The following is a 22,780-nucleotide window of genomic DNA, read 5'->3' on the forward strand; positions in this document are numbered from 1 at the left end:
AATGCAAACTTGAGGGTTATTTGCTGACTCAGGTGTGTGTGTGTGTGTGTGTGTGTGTGTGTGTGTGTGTGTCTGTGTGTGTGCATTCTTTGTTTGTTTCTGTCTAACATGCAATCAAAGACTTGCATTCTGGGTAAAGGAACTCATATTTTTCTTGGCATTTCTGTCCAACTGTATAACACAATCTCTGCTACCAGAGTTATAATGAGCTACAGGCTTTAGGTTGAGCAAACAGGGATAGTTTACACCAAACATGGAATCAATTACAGTTGTGATGAATATCTCCACTGCCTCCACTGCTCTCTGGGATACTTGTTTACACATTTTGACACTAGAATAATAGTGTTCACTGTGCATTTTCTGTTGTGTGTCTCTGCTGCAGTGTGCTCATCCATAAGGTCCACTCATTATTTGCCTATTAGAGGGGCTGATTCAACCCTCTCCTCCACTGCTGGCCCTTATAGGGCTGGCCCATTGGTATCCCAAGACCTATCATCAAATGAGACAACACTGGGAAAGGAAAGTGCTGGGACTGTGTCCTCCTTATTAAGCTGCCACTTTTTCACGTGGCAATGTTTCTGTACCTGCGGGTCTTGTAGTAATATCTGAGAGGCAGGATCCTGAGGAGGATGTGAGCAAAGAGGGTTAATTCCTTCATGCGATTTGCTTATTCCCCTCTACTCCTCAAACTGCCACTATCAGCTGCCTGGTGTGGGTTTAATTGAGGAGAGAAAATTAATGTTTACCGCAGAACAGGCACACCCCCTCCATCCCACACACACACACACACACACACACACACACACACACACACACACACACACACACACACACACACACACACACACACGGCTCATGAAGGGGGTTGCGGTAACTGGGATGGTAATTACCTACGGGTGATCCTGGAAACAGGATGGTTAGCCAAACATTCAAGATGTCAGAAAAAAGTACATGAATGTGTTTGTGGATGTTGGTGTAAAGACAAAATAATGAATCATGGCGGTGCAGTAGGCTGCCCTTATTGTAGGGGCGGTTGTTACAAATTCACATGAATCTGCTTGTTTCTGTTTTCCACAGTTTTCCAAGTCCATGGTGCTGGATGTATACAGTGATTACGTGAACAACTTCACCAATGCAATGGCTCTCATTAAAAAGGCGTGCATGTCCAAACCAGCTTTTCTGGAATTCTTAAAGGTGAGCTTCAGCCTGTGAGCACCATATAGTTCTTTCTTTTTTTTTCTTCAAATCAAAGAAACGCAATTGTGTTTTAGTTCCTCTCTTTGTTTTCCTTTGAGGTGTTCAGCAGATGCTGGATCTAGTGAAGCCCCAAAGCTAAAGGCTTCAATATTACATACTTCTCAGGTTTCCACAGAGACAGACAAATAATTCAGTCTGTAGAAAGTTGGTTATTTGCACAAAATTCTAAATTGTTATTTACATTGGGTTCATGGACGGTATCGAAGCCTGTCTACCTTTTTAGTATTCATTTATGGCAGAAATTAGATTGAAGCATTGTAAAAGCCACTGTGCTAGTTCTAACCCTGGAAATGTCCGATATTGTCCAGGTAATATCATTTATTCATGTTATGATCACATGATTATTCTCAAGAGTATGACATAACTGGTATGTGTTTATAGGCTGTTCTATGCACTTCAGTTTTTTGAATATATCTCGAAAAGCTCCCATGAGTGCCTAAAGGATATTTGCACCAAGCTTTGCAAAAAAACGGCTAGGAGAATCATTAAAGACCCAAACCACCCGGGTAAGAGCCTTTTCTACTTGTTGAGATGGGGTAGAAGGAATATACCAGGCCGGCACTGAGAGGCTCAGGAGGAGCTTCTACCCTCAGGCCACTAGAAATCCTAAATGAGGACAGCCCCCACCCCCACCCACCCACCCTACACCCCCACATCCTGCTTTAAGAATCATCAAGGATGCTGATGGGATTACATTTCACTGGAATTTCACCTCATACAATTCCATTTGACAAATAAAAATGGATCGATTGAGGTTTGTAATAAAATACAGGGAAATCTGCAAAGGAATGAATGCCATACGGGCTGATTCACACCCACCCCCACAAAAAAAAAAAAAAACAAGAAAAGAAATTGCAACACTTCTGGCTAATTTGGCAATTATGTGGAATGGAAAGTGGAGATTTGACAACTTTCCACAACCAGACAGTCAAGATCTGTTGAACGGTTTACTTCATATTTCAGATATTAATTAGAGACCATGAACAAGGAAAATAGTGCCAGGGTGCATGCAGTGCCAAGGAATTATTTAAATGTGCTGAGTTTAACAATTCCCTGTGTGCTCAGCATTCATGCATGAGTATGACCTGGATCATTGAGCTGTAAGGCTGATTTACAGAACCAGATCACACAGCTGACAGCCCTGCATGTTACTCCAGATAACATGTGTCCCTTCCTTTCTGTTGAAAGGTTCCTCTGTTTCTCCCGCTGCCTGTTGGAGCTCTCACTGGCAATGTGAGGACAAACCAAATAATACATTGGCTAGACACAAACTGGGAAAAACACTGAATCAATGACATACTTAATTATGTTGCTTCTAAAATATTGTGGAGGCACTGACTGCATACATATGACCCTAAGCACGCAAGGCAGATTTACAATACAGGGATAGGGACCATTCAATTCCTGTTTGAATAAATTTTTTAAACATTACAATGTAATATGCGAGCTGCAAGAAGAAGCATCTAGGTGAGTTCAGTGTAAATGAGTTGTTTTTGATAGAATAGAAGAAGAAGTTAACAAATTGGATAAATGTTTACAATTGTCGAAGAAAAATTACTTTTTTTAGTAGACTTAAAAAGAATATTGAAACAGCAAATCAGAGAATCCAGAAAGTCTCAGAATCCTGTTTCGGTTATTATTATTGAGACCAATAGTTATGTTAGTTGTGTACATACATACAGTGTAGGGTAGCATTATCCAGTTCAGTGATTAAACCTTTGGGTAAACAACTGGCTCCTGATTTGAATTGCAGAGTGAACTTTATTTTATTTGTGTCACTTTCAGCTGTAACTAATGTTTAAAGATATATATAGTTAAACACTCATGGTTTGACCTATCTGGCGTTTCTGCTGTGCTTATTTTCTGTACTGCGTTGCTTTACTCGCGTCTGTGATAAACCAAATTTACCCAAAACTAGCAGTCCAACCAGCGGTGAAATGTCACTGCTGGGTGAACTCCAGCTATCATTTAATGTAGTCTGTAGTCAAACAGGTAAATTAGGTCTCCATCCTAATGTTAGTGAAAGTATTGTTATTAGCGAGATATGAAAGCATCAAACATGCTGAATGAGATACAAAAATTGAAATAACTCGCCCCACTTTTCACAGCAGCGTTACCTTGTATGTACGTATAGGTGTTCTACCCAGAGTTTTCCTGAACAAACATCATGATTAGTTCGATCATTGAACCTGGAGGTGTCATGGGCCTAATCTAGTTCACATCATCTTTCATACCTGCAAACTAGTCGCTTTTCGGCGAAAATCACCATTTTGAATGTGAAAATGTCATCCATGTAAATCGTGTAGATCCAAAGAGTTTTTATTTGGGGGGGGTCCGAGACCTTATCTAAGGTGCCTTAACGACCGTTATCTACCGGACCGAATAGCAACGTGGATTTTGGTGCCACTGAAATGCCTGCGCTTCTCTCTGATGCTCCGAAAACGGACGTTAGAGGCAACCTAAATATCGCCTCATGTCACATGTCATGTCAACACTACGCTTGGCAGCAGGTAACGTTAGCCTACCGTTAGCTAGCAGCTGGAGTAAACACGGTTAAAATGCTGACCGCTGAATGGTGTAAAAGTTTGTCTATATTTCACCGGAGAGGAAATAAAAACACAGATGTTGCGTTCACTTGAAACTCGCCTCGCCATCCTTGTGCTGCATTCAAAGTTATTGTAAAAATACCCTTTTCCCATTCAGTGGTTGTTTTTGTCGTTTCACAGGAATTTACTGGTGAAATAAGTTATTGTTATAAGTTATTGTTATTACATTTTAATAAATCATTTAATTTTGGCCCTGTGGCATTAGCAATAAACAAGCCGTTCTTTAGTGTCGCCGACTGTCGTTTTATGCTGCTTTTAAAAAAAAAATATATATATATATATAATTTATAAATATATGTATTTTAAAAGTATCGTTTTAGCACTGGGAAAATGGTGTAGTATAAAATGTGTCACCTTTTTCAGCCCTTCTGAGTTTGCAGGAATGAGCTTTGGAGGTGTCCACTTGACAGGTCCAATGACATATCCAGTCTTGCCCATTTCCTCTTTTCTTGAAATCAAAAGTAGGTGTCAAGTGCTTTAACCCAAAATAAGTCAGTTCCAGCATACCGGTTAATGCTGAGGCTTCTGGCTATGCTAATGAAGTTGCTTGGCAACAAATGCAATTCTAGGAAGGTGACATTTCCAGAAATATATCTTACAGAAAAAAGTAAAATGTTCCTGATTTATATGTCACAACTAGATGTATGTCTATTGCATTGTTATTTGCACAGTAAGAAGTGGTTACAAGCCTCTGTAAATGGAGTATAAATAAAAACGAACAAATCCAATCCTTTTTTTGGTTTGAGAAAAAAACAATTTCAGCCTGCTCTATTTCACACGCGTTTTGCTCACTAATGGGGTCTTAAAGCTTGACCATTCTACTCTGCAGAGCAGCACGCTAACATTTGCATCTACTTGCTCAGCCAGTCAGCTCTAATCTTTTCCATTGGTACTAGAATCAACCTCCATTCAGAAACTGAAAGAAAAGCATCACATTGAGACGACTTACCAAGGAAAGCCACCTCTTTTCCTCGTGCTTTTTTGCACTTTTCAGAATCAGAATCAGAATAGCTTTATTGCCAAGTATATTTTTTACACATACAAGGAATTTGTTTTGGTGTCGTAGGTGCATGTCACACATTATCTAAAATAAGTTAAACAAACGGGTTAACAGCACAGACAATATAAGTATAAATATATAAATATATGTGTCTATATACACACACAGGATGTAATAAAATAAGAGTTCCCGTCGTTCCCCTGCAATGATTATACCAAATCACGTGATCACAGCTGGTAGCTAGTCTGCTCTGATCCATTTGGGTATCAGATATATTGACACACAGATCAAAGACGATACAACAAGACCCTTCCTGACCCAATAAGACTGAATATAATTTGGATCGGACCTGACTTGGCTTTTGATTACTGGCAACAGAGTAAACCTCTGAAGACCTCCTAATTTGAACTTCTTCAGAATTTCCTCAGATCTCGTGCAAGCAACCTTTCTGATGGTTGTCGATGCGGCCTTTGCTCGTTCCATATCACCAACTAACCCCAACCCTGTTGGGTGCATTCTGGCTGGTTACATCAAATAACCTGCTATTCCTTGCTTTCTTCATGGAGAAATATCAACAGCTTGTAGTTCCCAATATATTAGGCAAAGACTCATGACTGCACTCCCTCGTTCTGCTGGCAACTTCTTCTTCTTGTTGAGCAAGTAGAAGTCCTACACCGCCATCTCAAAAAGACAGGGCTATGGTGAAATAAATGTCAGTCAAAATGATCCTGCTGGTGGTCCAGGCTCCAATGGCTGTTGGAAACATCCGTTTGGAGTTTACTGGCAAGACCTCTCTATCACCTGAGGAAATTCAGGTCATGAGAGATCAGTCAGGTGAACTACTGCTGCATTGACATAATCTCAGGCAGTGTTAGATGGTTTTAGACACCATCTGTGTTAGACAGGTTTAACTGAACATGAGAGAGCAAGGTTCTCCTGTCTCACTTAAGGCCCAGACACACCGACCAGATAGCCGACCCTCGGCAAAAAAGGCAGTTGGGCCGATCAGTCTCCCCAAGTTGGTCAAAAAAGTGCCTCGGAACACACCAAAGCGACGAGACGTAATACGTCTCCATGACAGCAGGCTGCGCTGTATTGTCGCCCAAAAATTTTTTAACCAGCAGCTGAATGGACAAGCGCGTCACGTGGGTCTGGTTTATCCGGGAAATTCAAAGACAGACTGTCATGGCTGGTCGTTCAGAATACGATCTCATATTGTACTAAAATAGTTCACCGAAACGTATTTCTGAAAACATTTTAAGCGAGAAACAGGCCATGCAGTTGCTGAATCTGTCTTCATTTCAGATCGACAAAGGTCAGTTTAAAAGATTTTCGTCAGATTTTGAGAGACTCTAGTCACGCTCATTCCGCTCCCCATTTCCGGGTTAGCACTCTACCAATCAGATGGGTCATTTGAGTCCGACTGCCGGCAGTGTCCGCCCTGCCGATTATACATGTCAAATCGGCCAAAATGAAGGCCGACGGCCCCTCGGACGGACGACGGCACGGAGCACACCGAACAGACTCTGACGGCCGATTATCGGCTCGTGTGTACTCACCTTTACTGACCCCACTCAACCACTATAAGTGCATGGAGCAGAAAAGAGCCCATCTCCATTGAGATCACAGCCTTCCTAACCTAGGTTCCTGTTTGATATTTGGGTGGCTGTTGACCACTGACCACTGGTGTTTACTTCTGGTGATTGTGTATAACAGCCAACGTCAACTGGCGGCCCGCGGGCCACATCCGGCCCGCCAAAGCTTTTAGTCTGGCTCGCAGAATAATCAGGAATTCACAAAATGTAAAGAGGAAAAAATGTGTTCTGTTATTTATCATTTCAAGCATTTAGAGCAAAAACCCAGCCCTCCTGTATTTACATCTCTATTCACACACACAGCTGAGCCAAGATGTGTGTGCGTTACGTGAGTAAAAAGTCCACACATCTTTCTGCATACAAATGTAGAAAGTGATATATCAATCTGCTCTGTCTGCTCAGTCCACTCTTGTCCACTGCGCTGTTTAACGCAAACACAGCTCTACTCTTACAAACAATCTAAAACAAAAGCTGTCGGTTTTTAGTCTAACTGTTTATCTTAGGTTGCCAGGAATCTGGAAATTTGGACATATTCTTGTAAACCTCACTGCTGGCTGAACAAACCACTCTCCGCTAGAGCGGAAAATCTATGGAGGTATTATTAAATGTGGCTATACTTAATATGCACGTGAATGACGCAGTCGCAACTTTTCGCCTCAGCCTCTTTGACAGTGACATGTTTACGTGACAATAGCCATTTCTTTCTGCAAGCATTTTCCACCAATCAGGACGCTGCATACTACAATAATGTTTCCATAATCACAGACTTTAACCATCACTCCTCAGTGAACTGCCTCCTAGTCTGGGATCATCTGGGATTTCTAGTTAAAGAGACAGTTATCATTATGGAGTTTCCATGTTTTTTTAGAAGTTTACTCACACTAATACGTGTAAAAAATAATATAGCATTAATTCAGTAAGAAAGTGAAAATTTCGAACAAGAATAGGCGTATTAGGTATAAATTAATTTTATTTTCTTCATTTGAAAGTCCGGCCCCCAGAGTGTCTGCTTAGAGAAATTCTGGCCCTTGAAAAAATTTAATTGATGACCCCTGGTATATAAGATGTCTTGCTAGGGTTGTACTATAGCTATTAAAAGGCTTCCTTTTAAGGCCCATTTACACTGTGTGATCTTAGGCTGTCCCAAACGAAAAGAGAAATGGGTTGAACTCTTTGGTTGTCCATCAATAACAGTGGTCTTGGATAATACTATGTGGCAAATCCATCAATAGCTGACATAGAGCTTTGGCAATCAAAGACGGGCTGACCAAAATCACACAACGTGACCGCTGCTGTGACCCACGTTTGACAATCTAACCAACTGGAATACAACGTGAAATGATGCAGAGTACACTGGCAAGCTTTAGTTTACCCACCTCTCTCAGAGTGACATGCAAAGACCTTAAAACTGATTTCATTGCACAGTGTGTCAGCACTCAGATGTATACTCAGATGTTTGAACTTTTTGAATTTGAACACAAATTCACGCTGGATCATGATATTTAAATTTTTTCAAAATCTTAGGCAGTATCTAGTCTCATCCAAGTACCATAGGGCAGGGCGATATGGCCTGTAAATTATATTGCGATATGTTTAGGCTCCTCTAAAGCACTTGATGTGCTCTAAAAAATGCTCTATTTAACTCTTTGATGAATACAATCACACCAGTATGATAATTCTAGTAGTCTCCGTAACATATGTCTGCATTAAAACATGCTTGTTTATTTTCATTACTGGTTTCTATTGGAACATTTTTTGACTTGCATGCAAAAAGGGGGAAATCACAACCAAGTTTCATTTAACAAAGTATTTATTCAAACTGCAACATGATATCATGACTTCGCGTAAATACGCCACTTTCCTAAAGCCAAGTGGCGTGTTAACTGTACACATTTTGAGCTATCTGCGTGTATGTCTACGCTGTACACAGCGGACGGCAGTCTGCAACGTCACAGCGTAGCCACGTGGCGTGTTATCGCGAGGCTACGTGTGGGTTTAGGGAAAAGAAGAAACGGTTGGGATTTGGAAAAGAACAAACGCAGGAAACTGCAGATTTTTGCCCTTTCATACAACTCGCTACGGCCTCAATTCACACGCAATCGCAAGGTATTGTAAGTTAATGGAGGCCAAACGGCGTTGATAAAAACACTAAAAACCGAGTCGTGATAACACGGCAATAATAGCATACGAATTGGCGGGACGATGTAGGCCTACACTGTAGCCTAGTTCTATAGAGCTCAAGACCCTGAACAAAGACAGAGTTCAAAGCATTCAACAAGAAATGTTGTTCATGTTTGTTCCCTAACAAAGACATTTCAAGTCTTTGTTAGGGAACAAACATGAACAACATGAATGAAAGTGCACTTTTTGTGCATGATGTTTGTGACAACTGGTCTTTTCAAAAATGTTAAAATAAATATAGCAGAAGCGAGGCAGAGGTCCAGGCTGTCACCCCCCCCCCCCCCCCCTTCTGCTGAACAATACCAGTCGCATCAAAGGGGTGTTTTGTAGTAGACAGTTCAATTGGTAAAGCAAATGTATGGTACTGCTACTGTACCTTTTTTGTGGCAATAGTTTTGCTGCACATTTAGCAGATATAGTAGATTTGCAGATTGTTTGTTCAACATCTTCCTTGCAATACCTAAACCATTGCCAGACGATGGATCCAGTGGTGTTATTTATTTATTTTAAAGATTATTTTTTGGGGCTTTTTCCTTTATTGTAGTGACAGTGGATAGACATGAAAGGGGGAGCGCAGCAAAGGGCCGCAGGTCGGATTTGAACCCGCGCCGCTGCAAAGGACTCAGCCAAGATGCACGCTCTTACTGGGTGAGCTAGAGGCCGCCCCGATCCAGTGCTGTTTCTTGTCTGAACCAATTTGTCCGCCTCCCGTCTTTCATTTCTGTTTCCGAACTCAACGCATATAAACTCGCTTTGGCGCTTTAGTTCTTTCGCTTTCACCAGACTCTTTCCCTGTTCCCTGCTTCCTTACAGAAACCAAAACACATGCCTCATACTATATGTCTCACACACACACACACACACACACACACACACACACACACACACACACACACACACACACACACTCGCCAAGGAGAGTGGTCCAGACGGGCCAGGGAGTGTCTGGCATATATGTGTGTTTTTTTTCTTCTCCTTTTTGCGTCTGTGAGAAGGAGAGAGCGAGAGAAGCGAAAAGGCCAACGCGAGTCTCAAAAGAATTACGTGACAATTTGTACTCTATGTTCGCGATATCGTGAAATAAATGTCAGTCAAAATGATCCTGCTGGTGGTCCAGGCTCCAATGGCTGTTGGAAACATCCGTTTGGAGTTTACTGGCAAGACCTCTCTATCACCTGAGGAAATTCAGGTCATGAGAGATCAGTCAGGTGAACTACTGCTGCATTGACATAATCTCAGGCAGTGTTAGATGGTTTTAGACACCATCTGTGTTAGACAGGTTTAACTGAACATGAGAGAGCGAGGTTCTCCTGTCTTACTCACTGACCCCACTCAACCACTATCAGTGCACGGAGCAGAAGGAGAGAGCGAGAGAAGCGAAAAGGCCAACACGAGTCTCAAAAGAATTACGTGACAATTTGTACTCGATGTTCATGATATCGCCATTTACTACATCACATGTAGAAGAAGCCGCAAAAACATTGAGAATAGTCAATATATCTCCCACCCCTAGGGTATCAATATCAAACCAATTTATTTTGTAATATGAAGTATAGGTTAAACCGATATGCAGTTTTAATCTACAGTATGTGTATCATCTTAACAGTCCAAACATAGTTTTCCTACTCTAAGGAACAATGGGCATACTTAAAGGGAAAAAGAAAACAGATTTTATGTTGGCTACTGCTCTGTACAGTATACCAGATGAAATCAGATCTCTAAAGTTTCAGCAACAATTTATCTTACCCTCATTTTTATTTCTGTCTCCCAGTTGATCTTATCCGACCTTAACTACCATACCATCTATTACACGTGCCCAGTGATTTGCCTTTTTATACTGATGGCGTCATCGTGGCGCAGACTTGACACTGCACCGAAAACCATCTTCTACTGACCTACGCCCACGGAAATACATTAGACGTAACGCACACAAATCTACTCTTTCATACTCCTATGACTAACAGAGCCTGATTTTTCCTTATTCACCCACTCACACGCCTTCACAAGGTCTACAGAGGATTCTGACGAGCTCCTCTTGAAGTAGGAATAACCAAGGCTCCTCATAATGGCCTTTCTGATTCTGGGCAATAATATGTTTTCAAACTGCATGTTCTTCTTTCAATCTTTTTTCCTCTTTTTTTGTTTCCAGAAGAAGCAGTCATCTAGTGTTGACCGGATCACCCTGTATGGCCTGATGGTTAAGCCCATTCAACGATTCCCTCAGTTCATATTGCTCCTGCAGGTATAACATGTTGTTTGTAAAGGTCTTATTTGATTTGTTTTAATTAAGGGAATCCCTTAAGTGTCACGAGCTAAACACTTCCAACATGAGAAACGAGTCAAATTAAAGATTCAGCAGCACAAACACAAATAAAGGTGCAGAGCTGCAAGGTCACAGAATAGATTATGGATTTTAACTTATCCAAAGTACAAGAAGTTGTACCTCACATACTTTTACACTGGGGTTAGCTAGATCTACAAACAAAAAAGCAGCTAGCCACATTGGTTTTTGATATTGGTGGCGCTACATCCCGGCTCTTCCACTTTTCCATTCTGAGCAAAGATTTGAGCTTGACTTGCTGGATCTGCAGAAGCTCATTTCATCCCTCAGCAGGCATTGATTATCCATGCATTCAAAAGATAAGTTATGAATGTGAATCGGGCATTTTCTTCTAGCCTTGTACTCCAAATAGGAAGTGTATGCATTAAATCATACATTACAGGGAACTGAGGTACATCTGAGATATATATCAAGACAACGCCAAGCTTTCACTGGGTCATAGCTGCATCACAAATATAGACATATAAGCCACAAAAGCCCACTGTAAGCTTAGACTTGTTTGTTTTAGTGAACGCTGCTGACAAAAAGGTAAAAAATGGGACTACAATGAGCTTTACAAAGTTTACATAACCACAGTGTGGTATACACAGTGAAATCCTCTAGAATCTGATACAGTCACACACCTAAACTCCAAGTATTTGACCCACAATTACATTGTTCAAGGTAAAGACAACACTCCCAACCGGAACACATTCTTTTGTTACGATTCAGTATATATCGCAGGATACAGAGGGAAGTTTTAAATCATGAACAGAGAGTTTTTTAACCTGCAGTGTTTGCTTCAAACTTTCCTTGTGACCTCTTCTAGGACATGCTTAAGAATACGCCAAAGGGCCACGTGGATCGTCTGCCCCTGCAGCTTGCTCTGACAGAGCTGGAGATGCTGGCCGAGAAGCTGAATGAACAGAAACGAGTCGCCGACCAGATTGCAGAGACTCAACAACTAGCCCGCAGCGTCAGTGATCGCCTGCTCAGTAAGGTGACTGAATGCACGTGCACTCCCTCGTGCCCACGTACGAGCACTTGCACACTCACACGTATGGCCCAATCAAATCAGCTGTGAGCCAGCCTCAGAGCCCTTTAACTCCGCTGCGTTGTTATCACTGTGAGCCAAACACCTGTAAAAAATAAACCCTCTCTCTCTCTTTCTATATATATATATATATATATATATATATATATATATATATATATATATATATATATATATATATATATATATATATATATATATATATATATATATATATATATATATAGCAATCACTTCTATCACTTTTCTCCACACATTAATCTAGGGAGGCATTTTTATTTAGAGAAATTATCTCCCTGGAAATGATGCCCATTATCATCACTGAACAGTACCAGACGCAATGGCAGAGGCGTTGCTTCTCCATTACCATTCTGAAATTACAGTCCTGCTGCTGCAAATCTGAACAAATGCTGCTCTGAATAAGAAGAATTAGAGGGTAAATGAGACATTTAATTGGAAACTGTAAGAGAGCTATCTCTTTCACCCTGTCGCTCTTCCGCTCTCTCCACTTTATGTCCCGTCAATTCCCCTCTTGCTTACTTTCTTGTTCCACTTATACACTCGTCTTCTCTTTCTCTAGTTTGACTTCATCTTCCTCTGTCTTCTTTTTCTTCTTCTCTCTCTCTCTCTCTCTCTCTCTCTCTATCTCTCTCTCACACCCCCACCCACACCCTCCCCCTCTCTGTATTTTTTCTCTATCAGCCCCTGGCTTTCCAGGACTCTGAGATGAGCTGATTTGGCCAATCTCCCTCCACTCCGCACAGAATTCCATTTGCTGCGGTGACAATGCAGAATTCCAACAGGAAACAGTCTGCTCTATTGCCCCCATAACCATCCAATGAAATATTCATTCTTTGTCTCAAAGTATCTAAGTCGCCGGAATAGGACAGATACCAATGTGAGTGAGAATGGCTTTTGGCATACACACTCCTGCACACATGCACTCCCACTCAGACATGCACAGGTGCACGTTGCAACGCCCTCTGTGCCTATTGATGCTTGAAAACTTTGAGGGTGTATTCTTATAGCAGCCCACCTCTTGAGGGAGTTGTATAGCTTTGTGGCCATCAAACAGCAGTCCTGCTCGGACTAATGACTCATTCGGTGTGCCATCTGAGCCGCAGCCAAAAGCAGCTACAGATAGCCTGCAGAGAGGACATCCTCTTTTGTGAAATGTGGTAGACTAAATTCTAATGAACAACACAACAGTGATGCAAAAACTGACACAAACAATCCAGTTTCTGGTGTTCTTTCAGTTATATTACAGTTTAGGTTTTACTACTGGCTCTAACATGAAATCAGCCAAATCCCAGGAACATGGTTAACCAAACGAGGAAAAAATACTATGTGAGGTCATCACATATACACATACAGTCCGTCATATGTCGTTCAATCTAGCTTTACAATAAAGAAAATCTATTTGTTTATGGACATCAGGCTAGGCTATATGCTAGCGCCATATGTTAGCTAGCTAGCTAGGTGCTTAAGTTATGTTACTCACCCTCGTAGTTGTGGACATAACTTCATATGTCCCACTTCAAAGCTTTCTCCCGTTTCCTAATGGGTGCAGGTGAAAGTGCGTCGACCATTCTGTGCACATTGTTGACATATACTTATAATAAAGCAATGAACGGCGCGGGGGTATATAAACTTGGTTACAGTTATCGGTTACAGTGCAGCCGCCCTCAACAGACGTTCTAACGTAAAGTGAACACACCCTCAACGGGGCAGGGATCATTTCATTGGTCAACACTACAGCTGGAGTGCGAGGAGAAGGTTCAAAGCTGAGAGCAGGAAATCTGTCCAAACAACAACATATCGGAGTCTAAGCAGAAAGTTTGAGCACAAGCAGAGCAAATCTAAGCACGAGCAGTGACTATTTGAGTGTGAGAGCAAGAAATCTGAACGTAATATCAGTGACAAATGCTCTCAAATTGAAACAATGCGCTCTTGACTAATGGCAGTAATATAACTCCATAAAGCACAGCATGTGCCAACACACTGTAGCATAAATTCTGTCTGTTATTGGATTCATTAACTGTGTCTGCGCGTAGAGGTGTGTATGCAGCAAACTGTATGTTGTGGTGGAAAGGATTGCGAGTCCCAGCGCTCCTAAGCTTAGCCAGTTTGGACTCTGTGGTAGATGGTGGATAGCATGGTACAGACAAAAAGACACAAGGTTCCAAAGCATTTGTTGGAAGTATTTATTTCGAAAAAAAAAAAAAAAAAAAAAAAAAAAAAAAAAAAGAAAAAAAAGAAGGATTCTGGCATCTCCTTAGGTCCCTCTCATCACATACAGTATGTGCAGGGCAGAGATAGGGAAAGGACATGTGCACTCTCTCTTTCACTAAGTTTGTTGAAGGAACAGACTAGGGATGCGTGTGTGTGTGTGCGTGCGTGTGTTGTGCGTGTTTTGTGTGTGTATCCACACATTAAATGACCTTCTGCAGCATGAATGTGTTGCTAATCCCCGATGAGACATCTGTTCCTCCAAGGCTGACTTCTGTGTCCTCCAGGCGCTGAACTCTGGAGGACTGGCCCCTTTGTGATGCCGTCTCCTCTGCCTCTGATCTGATTGCTTTGTCCCTTTTAGCAACTGAACTCGGAGCAGGGGTCACTGGTCCTTTGTGAGACGCTTATTGAGACTGTGTACGGCGAGCGGGGACAAGTCCTGAAGTCCAAGGAGAGAAAGGTCTTCCTCTTTGATGATGTGCTCATCTGCGCCAACATAAATGTCAAGTAAGTCCCTCTTGTAGTGCAAGTCGAGCGGCATGCCCCTCGCATTCAGGAATACATTGCTAATGCGTTTCATAATGCGTAGTTCTAGCGTGAAGTTGGGTGTAACTTTTGAAAGGAGAGTCTGTTAAACTGCACAGTTCGGAGAAACTAGCTATTAGGTGGCACAGGGCTCTAATGTGATGGCCTAGGTTTCGCAAGGATATTTTGGCAAACTGCATAGGGAAGAGAAATAGCTGCTAGAGGCTTTGAGCGCTATCTTGAGTTGCAGGAGCTTTATCAGCTTTAAACAAATGGTAGAATGCCTAACTACAGCTACAGGACCCCTAGATTACTGACATAAAACATTTTTTGGTTTCTTTCCAATTTATCTTCTGCGACAGCACCATTGATCACATCTCTCTCTCTCTCTCTCTCTCTCTCTCTCTCTCTCTCTCTCTCTCGAAGTAAACAGGAAAGGCATTCTGTATATTTTGCGAAGCTCCTGTCAAAGATTCCGCTTAAAGCCCTCTTGTGCAGCCTTCAAACTAATTATCACTCTACGTCTCATTCAGCTGGAGTGTCCCAAAGTTGACTTTGTCTGCCCTCCAGGATCTTGACAAACCGATCACAATGTTGATTGTCTGCGTGATTACAGGAATACATGAATAGCAATGAACTCCTCCTCGCAGCCAGGGGTACACTTCTGGCAGGGGAACATGGGTGATCGTACAGATTTTAATTCCCACTCCCAAATCATCTTCATGACGTTTCTCTCCTCCTGTAGAGAGCTGGGTGTGGTGCTGTTAGCAGGATGCGGATAGGGAGGGCATTTCTTTCCGGTTGTTTTACTTCCTAAACTTCCCTCCCCTCATTTTATTTTTCTTTCTTCTTCTTCTTATCTACACCAGGGGGCCTCCGGATATCAGCAGCCTGGTCCCTGTCGGCCCCAAGTACACCATGAAGTGGAGCGCCCCTCTACAGCAGGTGCAGGTAGTTGAGGTGGGCCAGGAGGCGTCTCAAAGCAAAGACACCTTCTTCCAACAGAGCGGGGCCAAGCGGCTAAGTGGTGCCTGCACTTCAGGTAAAAACTAAAACAAAAATGGGAATCAGTCCTATCTCGTCCCCCCCACCTCCCCCATGTGTCATCATCTAGTTAATCTCATCACTTGGACTGACTTTTAGTCTCAGCCCCTTACTCTGACTCAGCAAGCCTAATCTGTTTCTGTTCTCAAGTGTCCCGCGGAGGGCTGGAGAGGCATCCGTGCTGCTTGTCACTCTGATTAAGGATGTGTTTGTGAGGAGGATAGTGATGACGGTCACTTGTTCCAATCTGCCTAGGGTGTTTTATCTTGGAGAGGGATGTGGGGGTAGAGAGCCCCCTGCCGCAGCATCCCCACAGTCCCATTTCACTCTCTGATAGACCACAAACGCATCTCGAGCGGAGTCATCAATCTGCTGAGATTATTCCCTCCCTATCCAGGCCCAATTAGAGAGCCAGTAGCAGTAGATAGGAATCGGCGGTTGAGACACTAGTTCTCCCAACCACCCCTCACTAAACTCTGGTGTATACAGAGCTTGACGAGATCCCTGATAAATGTGCCATGGGAAAAGGGAGATACAAAGCCTTATCAGGATGTAATGGTACAGGCTTTTTTTAAAGTCGCAGCTCCATGACTTAAATATTAATGGCGCCTTCATCGGAGCTACCCGTGGCATGCTCAGCAGGCTGCTACTGTTTTGAGAGCTGGTTCAGATTCTCACTGGATTAAGTTTCTGCTTTTTTTTTTTTTTTTTTTTTTTTTTTTTTGCTCAGCGAGTTTATACTCATATATATTCACAACTTTGCTGCAAGGATTTGGGATCATTTAAGGTTAGCTCTCAGTGCAGCTGCCTCTCTTCCTTTACCTGCGTCTGTTATGCCCCACAGAGGGTGCTGGGATTCTGACTCTGACATTCTCTCTTCCTTTATTTTTGTATTTTGTTTTTAACCTTTTTTGACGCGGTGCGGTCACCTTAATCATGTCTATCCGGAAACCTCCCCGAACATCTGTGGGACCGTTCCCAAAACTTTCATTCAGACAGGCTGTCCCATCTTTTTATAGTTTCACCCCCTGTGAATTCATTCAGTTGGGTGACTAGTATAAAGCCTGCGTCATTTTTCTTCGTCTGCTGGCCCTGGTGTCCTGCTTTATTGAAGCTGGCCTTTAGGGACATGCAGAGCCGTCTTTCTTACTCTTCCCTTCTGTCCCTGTCGGACTTTTTCTGTCTGTTCTTACCAAGCCCACCAATGTACAGTACGTCTTCTTTTTTTGAAAAAAAAGAGTGGGCCAGTTGTTTACTCTCATGCGGTCTTACCTTTTGTTCAGCCTCCATTACACCTCCCTTATTGCTGCTCCTCTTTTGACCTGCTGTCAGGAGTGCAGTTTTTTTTTTTTTGTTTTTTTTTTTGTGGTCCGAAATGTACCAGCTTTGGCTGCGGATCAGACAAGGGTTTTGATGCAGGTGTGGAAGCTGCATTGTCTTTTAAATCCACTGGCTGGTGTCACTGGCACAGCAGCTGAGTGCTAGATTGCTGACTTATTCCAGAGAAAGCGGTGATGGACCCCTCTGGGCTCTGGCCTTCCACACCAGTGAGCTCCGTGCCTGGCGGCCGACGTGGATAGCCATGTCTGAGTGTGAAAACCATATCCTGCCTCACCAACGGGATTACGCCGGATTACAACTCAGCACATTCACCTCTCGGGCCGTAGCCAACAGCAGGCCCCAGAGGACTTAACCAACCTGTACAGGGGTCCAGGCAATCCCTTTTGGGGAGGACAGTTAATACATTGTTCTTGCAGCTCACAGCACACCCTTTCATATTCAGATGTCTCACCTATTGATTTCCTTGCACAGGTGACAGATGTCACTGGCCGCCTGTGACAAAGACCCCATTAAACCTCAAAAGCTACAATGGAGCGCTTTAAATGAACAAGGCAAGCCCACCACTCTCTTTTTCTCACTCCCTTTCCCCTCACGGCTTTACTCTCACTCCATTTATGCACGTGGAAAGACAAAAGACAGCAGGTCCCCTCGGAGGAGCATGCCTCACTAAGCCCGCCTACCGGCTCAGCTCTTCTGCTACTTTTATTATGTGGCAGCGGTGACAGTGCAGGACAGCTCTGGAGCAAAATCTACCTGCAGAATTTAATTAGGCAGTTCTGGCGGAGCCTGCTGCTGGGGGAGATGTGGGCCAGGGGAGCTAGGACAGAGGATGGCAGACGGGAGGAGACACAGCTATCGATTCGCAGCAGTAGGAGAGAGAGGCTTTGAAGGTAGCGGGCCTCAAATCGATGCTGAATTTTGTGTCTAATGAGACACCTGCATTCCTTTTGGCCAGCGAAAGGGCATCATAGCTCCAGATAACAGTTTCTCCATCTGATTTTTTTTTTTTTTTTTTTTTTTTTTTTCATAAATTCATTCTCTGTAGTTCAACAAATAATGAAGATGGATTCATCTGCACATCGCGCCGGTTTTATTAGGGCCTGTGGAGTTTCAGCAAAATCAACCTTTCTTTCTGCGCTTTCACTAGTTCTCAGAGGCAGTGCCATTGTTTCTGTTAGTGTGTACAGCGTTCATGTATATTGCATGCCTGCATCAGGAGAGATGGTCCATACACCACATATGTGTTTATTGTGTGTATTAGGGCTGCAGCTATCGGGTATTCTACCGACTATTCCATCGATATATATCTAGTAATCGGGGCAATAGCGCAATAGTCAATAATACAAAAGAGAAAATAAGACTCTTCAAATGAATAACAAACCCAAGAAGCTAACCAGCTCTGTGTCACCCAGCGGACGAGCTGTACAGAGTTCTTGTTGGGTTTCATCTTAAAATAATCCCGAACCTGCCCTGTCTCTTCTTTTTGCCGTTAGCCGTTTCCTCTCTCTTCCTCCAAATAATTTGCATCGATGTTTTTAGTCATCAAATTGCTCAAGTTAAACGAGGAATCGTTTCAGCCCTAGGATATATCGTTGAGATTGTATCCTTTTAAATGATTAGTCGAAAATGAATCGACAACAATTAGTTTACCAAGTCATTTGTCCAACATTCACTGGTTCAAGCCTTTGATTTGTATCACTGTGAATAGAATACCTTCTGGGGTTTTGGACTGTTAGTCAAACTAAACAATCAATTTGAAGACAACATCTTGAGCTTTTTTGACACCAAGTGTACTTCTTCCTCTTTTGCATAAGAAAATGCAACATGTTGTCGATATCACAAACTCTAAGGCTTTGTATGTTGCTCACGTCTTAGGTAAAGCGATCCTTGGGCCTCCACGGCTCTACCAGGAGCTGCAGGAACTGCAACATGACTTGTCTGTCGTGGAGGAGGTCACTCTCCTTGTGGGCACGCTGCAGGGGATGTACCAGGTACGTGCCGCTGCATGTTACCCTTTTACTGGGGCTGGACTGTCTCACATGGACACTGTGTATCATGCAACATATATAATGCAACAAAGTCAGCTGAACGGTAAGATCTCAGGCATCACTCAGTCCAACTGACTCTACAGGCCAACCCACGGAGGCCCCGGTTTGTTACATTTATCACACCACTACACAGACTAGCCCTGTTCTCTCGGGGTTTGCTTTTAAAGCCTTAGTTCCAAATTGGCCTCATGGGTGTTCCAAAACACACCCACAGACTGACCATCAACCGTGCTGTTCTCTCCTCCAAAAACTGCTTTCAGTATCGCCAATTCTTTATGAGCTGGTTATCTTGAGATATTGACTGATATATGATAATATATGTATATATAACATATAGAGATATGGAATGTATTCTGTGAACTGCAGCTTATTTTTACAATAGCCCCTAAGCCCAGAGAACACACCGAAGAATCACAGAGGAAGCAAAGACAAAACTGAAGTGTGTACAGCTAATTTGAATTGCCGGATTCAGTGGAAACTAAAAGAGATCAAGTCTGCTAGATGTTTAAAGTGTGATCAAAGAGCAGCCTCATATTCTTTTTGAATCGTCAATTTCTAAAAAGCAGGACCCCCCCATCTATCTCACAAGCAGTGCCACAATGGTGGGAACGAGATGTTCCCTCTGATATACTAGATAGAAATGTCAGATTTGCTTCAGTATGTTACAAAAGGAAGCCTCTTGTGGCGTTCAAATCAGGACACTTCCCACCAGTCTGCCGCTAACACATTAACATACACTACATAAAGCAGCCAGGGAGGTGTACTCCAGCAATCACCAAAGAGCCTCTCAGGCTAATGGTTGCACCTTTGCCTCCCTGCACTTAATGAGAACAATGTCCTCAGGAGGAGTGATATTGGCCTGACACTAAATGACTGATTTTCACTTTCCACCCAGTTCTAATATTGTCCACCGAACAAACCGACAGAATACTTTTGCACAGCTCATTGACTTCAGAAAATTGATTTGATTCTGTTTGACCTGAGGGACTAGGTTTTACTGTAAAATGGATGCTGGTGTTGGAAGTAACTTCGACTTTACATTTGAGGGGATAAAAAAGCCAAAAACAACCCTCTGGCTTCAAATAATGCACTGCAGTTTAATGTGAGTGGATGTGTAGTTGTTTGCATTCAAGAATATCAGTATGCCCCAGTACATTTACAGTAAACCCCTGTGCTCTGTATGCTTGTGTCTCTGTAGATGACCTACTACTGTATGCTACAGCTGAGAAACAAGTTTTAACTGTGTGTGTGTGTGTGTGTGTGTGTGTGTGTGTGTGTGTGTGTGTGTGTGTGTGTTTTTCCCATCAAAGAACCTGAACACCACTGTGGCACAGGACTGGTGTCTGGCTCTACAGAGGCTTATTCGCATCAAAGAAGAACAGATCCAGAGTGCTAACAAATGTCGCTTACGCCTGCAGGTGCCCGGCAGGCCAGACAAGTGAGTAGTATCTTCCATACAGATGTGCTCAAAGTAAAATGTGCTGTGCATGTTTGGGTACGAAAACATAAATGATCAAAACGGCAACAAGATATCTGTCTGTCTGTCTGTCTGTCTGAATATAGGAGTAAAGAGAGGGATGGCTAAAAAACAGGACATTGGGGTTACATGCATACACTTAGATTACTGGGCTAACAGGACAACCTGGAAATTAAAGGCGAGAACAGTTTATTCTGTCGCGAGTGGGTAATTACCTGACTCAAATAATTCATGTCCTTCAGTACTCTGATAGAATAATGAATAGCCTTCACAAATTGTTCCTTTTGCAGGATTTAATTGAGATTTTTTTTTTTGCTTCAGGCTTTACCAAACTTTGGACATTAGTGCAGGATTCTTCCCAATTGCTCAACTTAGAGCCATTTCATTTTATGTTCACAGTGTCTGTGCTGAGATTCAGCACTTGACAAAGTAGTACCTTTAGAATAGAGTGGTATAATTCATTTCTCCTGGTTGTATGGTTAGTAAGTGAAGTTAATAACTTATTCAGTTTAGTTTGTAGGCCTATACATATGTATGGCATTCCAAGTAGATTACTTGCAATGCTAAAGTGACCACTAGTAATATTCTACTTTGTGAGTCCAAACTTTTTTCTTCAGCTGAGCCCATATGCAGCCAAGAGCAAGTTACCTTGTCATACTAGGGATCTTAAAGTGGTTAACCTCACACGCCAAAGTGGATCCTCGTGGGTGGAGTGACTACCGAAATACTGAACGCCTACTTAGAGAAGAACAAAGATGGCAAGGAGAGAGTATATGAGTGGCTTAGAGTACTGCACAGGAACTGGGAATAGCAAATAATGGCAGATTATAATGGATCCCATTTCGTGGCTTCTGGTGGGGATAGGATAAGGAGGAGGCATGAGGGAGGGGGGGCAAAAAGAAAGAGATTGCGACAGAGAAGCCAGAGCCCTGCTGAGAGAGACTAAGCAGGAGGAGGAGAGGAAGAAAGAAAGAGTGAGAGTGATGATCGACCTCCCTCATGAAAGACTTGGCTTGGTGCCGGCAGGGCAGCGGCAGTCAGAAGAGTGGGCCTAATGCTTCGGAGCCAGTGAGAATCTAACTGTGCCAAGCCAAGCTAAAGTGACAGCTTGAGCAGCGGAGCTGTGCAGATCAGTTCTCCCACATCTCCCAGCTTCCTCGTTGGCTGTCACACCAGGCCCGCAGGGCCAATCTGCTTACTCAGATGTTTGGTGGAGCCAGATGTCACGCTTACAAGAGAGTCCCCGAATTCCCCTTCAAAGGGTACCCTATTTGCTGAGTTCTTGTGATAATGTCATTAGCAACTGCACTGACAAGGAGATTCCCCACCCCTCCATATATCCAAGCTGTAGATTTGTATTTAAAACCTTCAATAAGGGAGAGCAATACCTGCGCTGAAATCGTACCTGGAGATGGCCACAGAGTTTTTGTGGAGAGGTAAAAGCTAACGTCGTCAGCTGAAAGAGAGAAATATCCTTTTGGGAAGAAGAGCCAATCCTGGTTGTGTGATAGTAATCTAATTGAGGCTGGGCCTCGGTGTCAGGTGACAGTGAGCCTCTGCGCTGGGGGTGACAGGTGGCACAGCGGGCGCCCAAACCATTCTGACACTACCCAGGGTGCAGCAGTTACAGATTGCAGGGGAGAGCAGCAGGCAGACTGGCTCTTTCTCTCTCTCTCTCTCTCTCTCTCTCTCTCTCTCTCTCTCTCTCTCTCTCACACACACACACACACACACACACACACACACACACGTTGGTTTTTCATTTATTATCCTTATCCATTTTATTACCAATCTGAGTAACAATCTACAGGGCACAACAGTAAATCCAGAGTCTGTGTGCGTGTGTTACATGTATTCACACGTGCTTATGCTGACAAATGCACTTGCACACAAGCCAGCATGCATCTTAGACAAAGAAGCACACACATAGTGGGGCAGAAACACACACACACGAGCGCACAGAGCTGAGCTTTTGCTCTGCTGGTGAGAGAGTGGGACCGCAGCAGGGACCCCCTGTACTGAGTTGGTCCCCTCCTGTCTGGCCGCAAGCGACTCTCTGCAGTCAGGCAGCACATCACAGCCTCCACACTGCAAACAGAC

At 43.1% G+C, this 22,780-nt stretch overlaps 1 protein-coding gene across 3 annotated transcripts in view; it reads left to right on the plus strand.

The window, feature by feature from the left end:
• Positions 1 to 22,780, plus strand: part of arhgef10la (Rho guanine nucleotide exchange factor (GEF) 10-like a) — a 129,985-nt gene that overhangs the window by 30,460 nt on the left and 76,745 nt on the right. For all 3 annotated transcript variants that reach the window (XM_028576213.1, XM_028576215.1, XM_028576214.1), the window contains 7 exons: positions 1,078 to 1,194; positions 10,789 to 10,881; positions 11,789 to 11,959; positions 14,607 to 14,752; positions 15,640 to 15,812; positions 19,031 to 19,146; positions 20,514 to 20,641. In XM_028576213.1, the coding sequence (XP_028432014.1) occupies positions 1,078 to 1,194; positions 10,789 to 10,881; positions 11,789 to 11,959; positions 14,607 to 14,752; positions 15,640 to 15,812; positions 19,031 to 19,146; positions 20,514 to 20,641 (944 nt within the window). The remainder of the gene's footprint in view (positions 1 to 1,077; positions 1,195 to 10,788; positions 10,882 to 11,788; positions 11,960 to 14,606; positions 14,753 to 15,639; positions 15,813 to 19,030; positions 19,147 to 20,513; positions 20,642 to 22,780) is intronic.

This window comes from Perca flavescens, chromosome 4 (genome assembly GCF_004354835.1).
Source record: "Perca flavescens isolate YP-PL-M2 chromosome 4, PFLA_1.0, whole genome shotgun sequence".
NCBI lineage: Eukaryota > Metazoa > Chordata > Actinopteri > Perciformes > Percidae > Perca > Perca flavescens.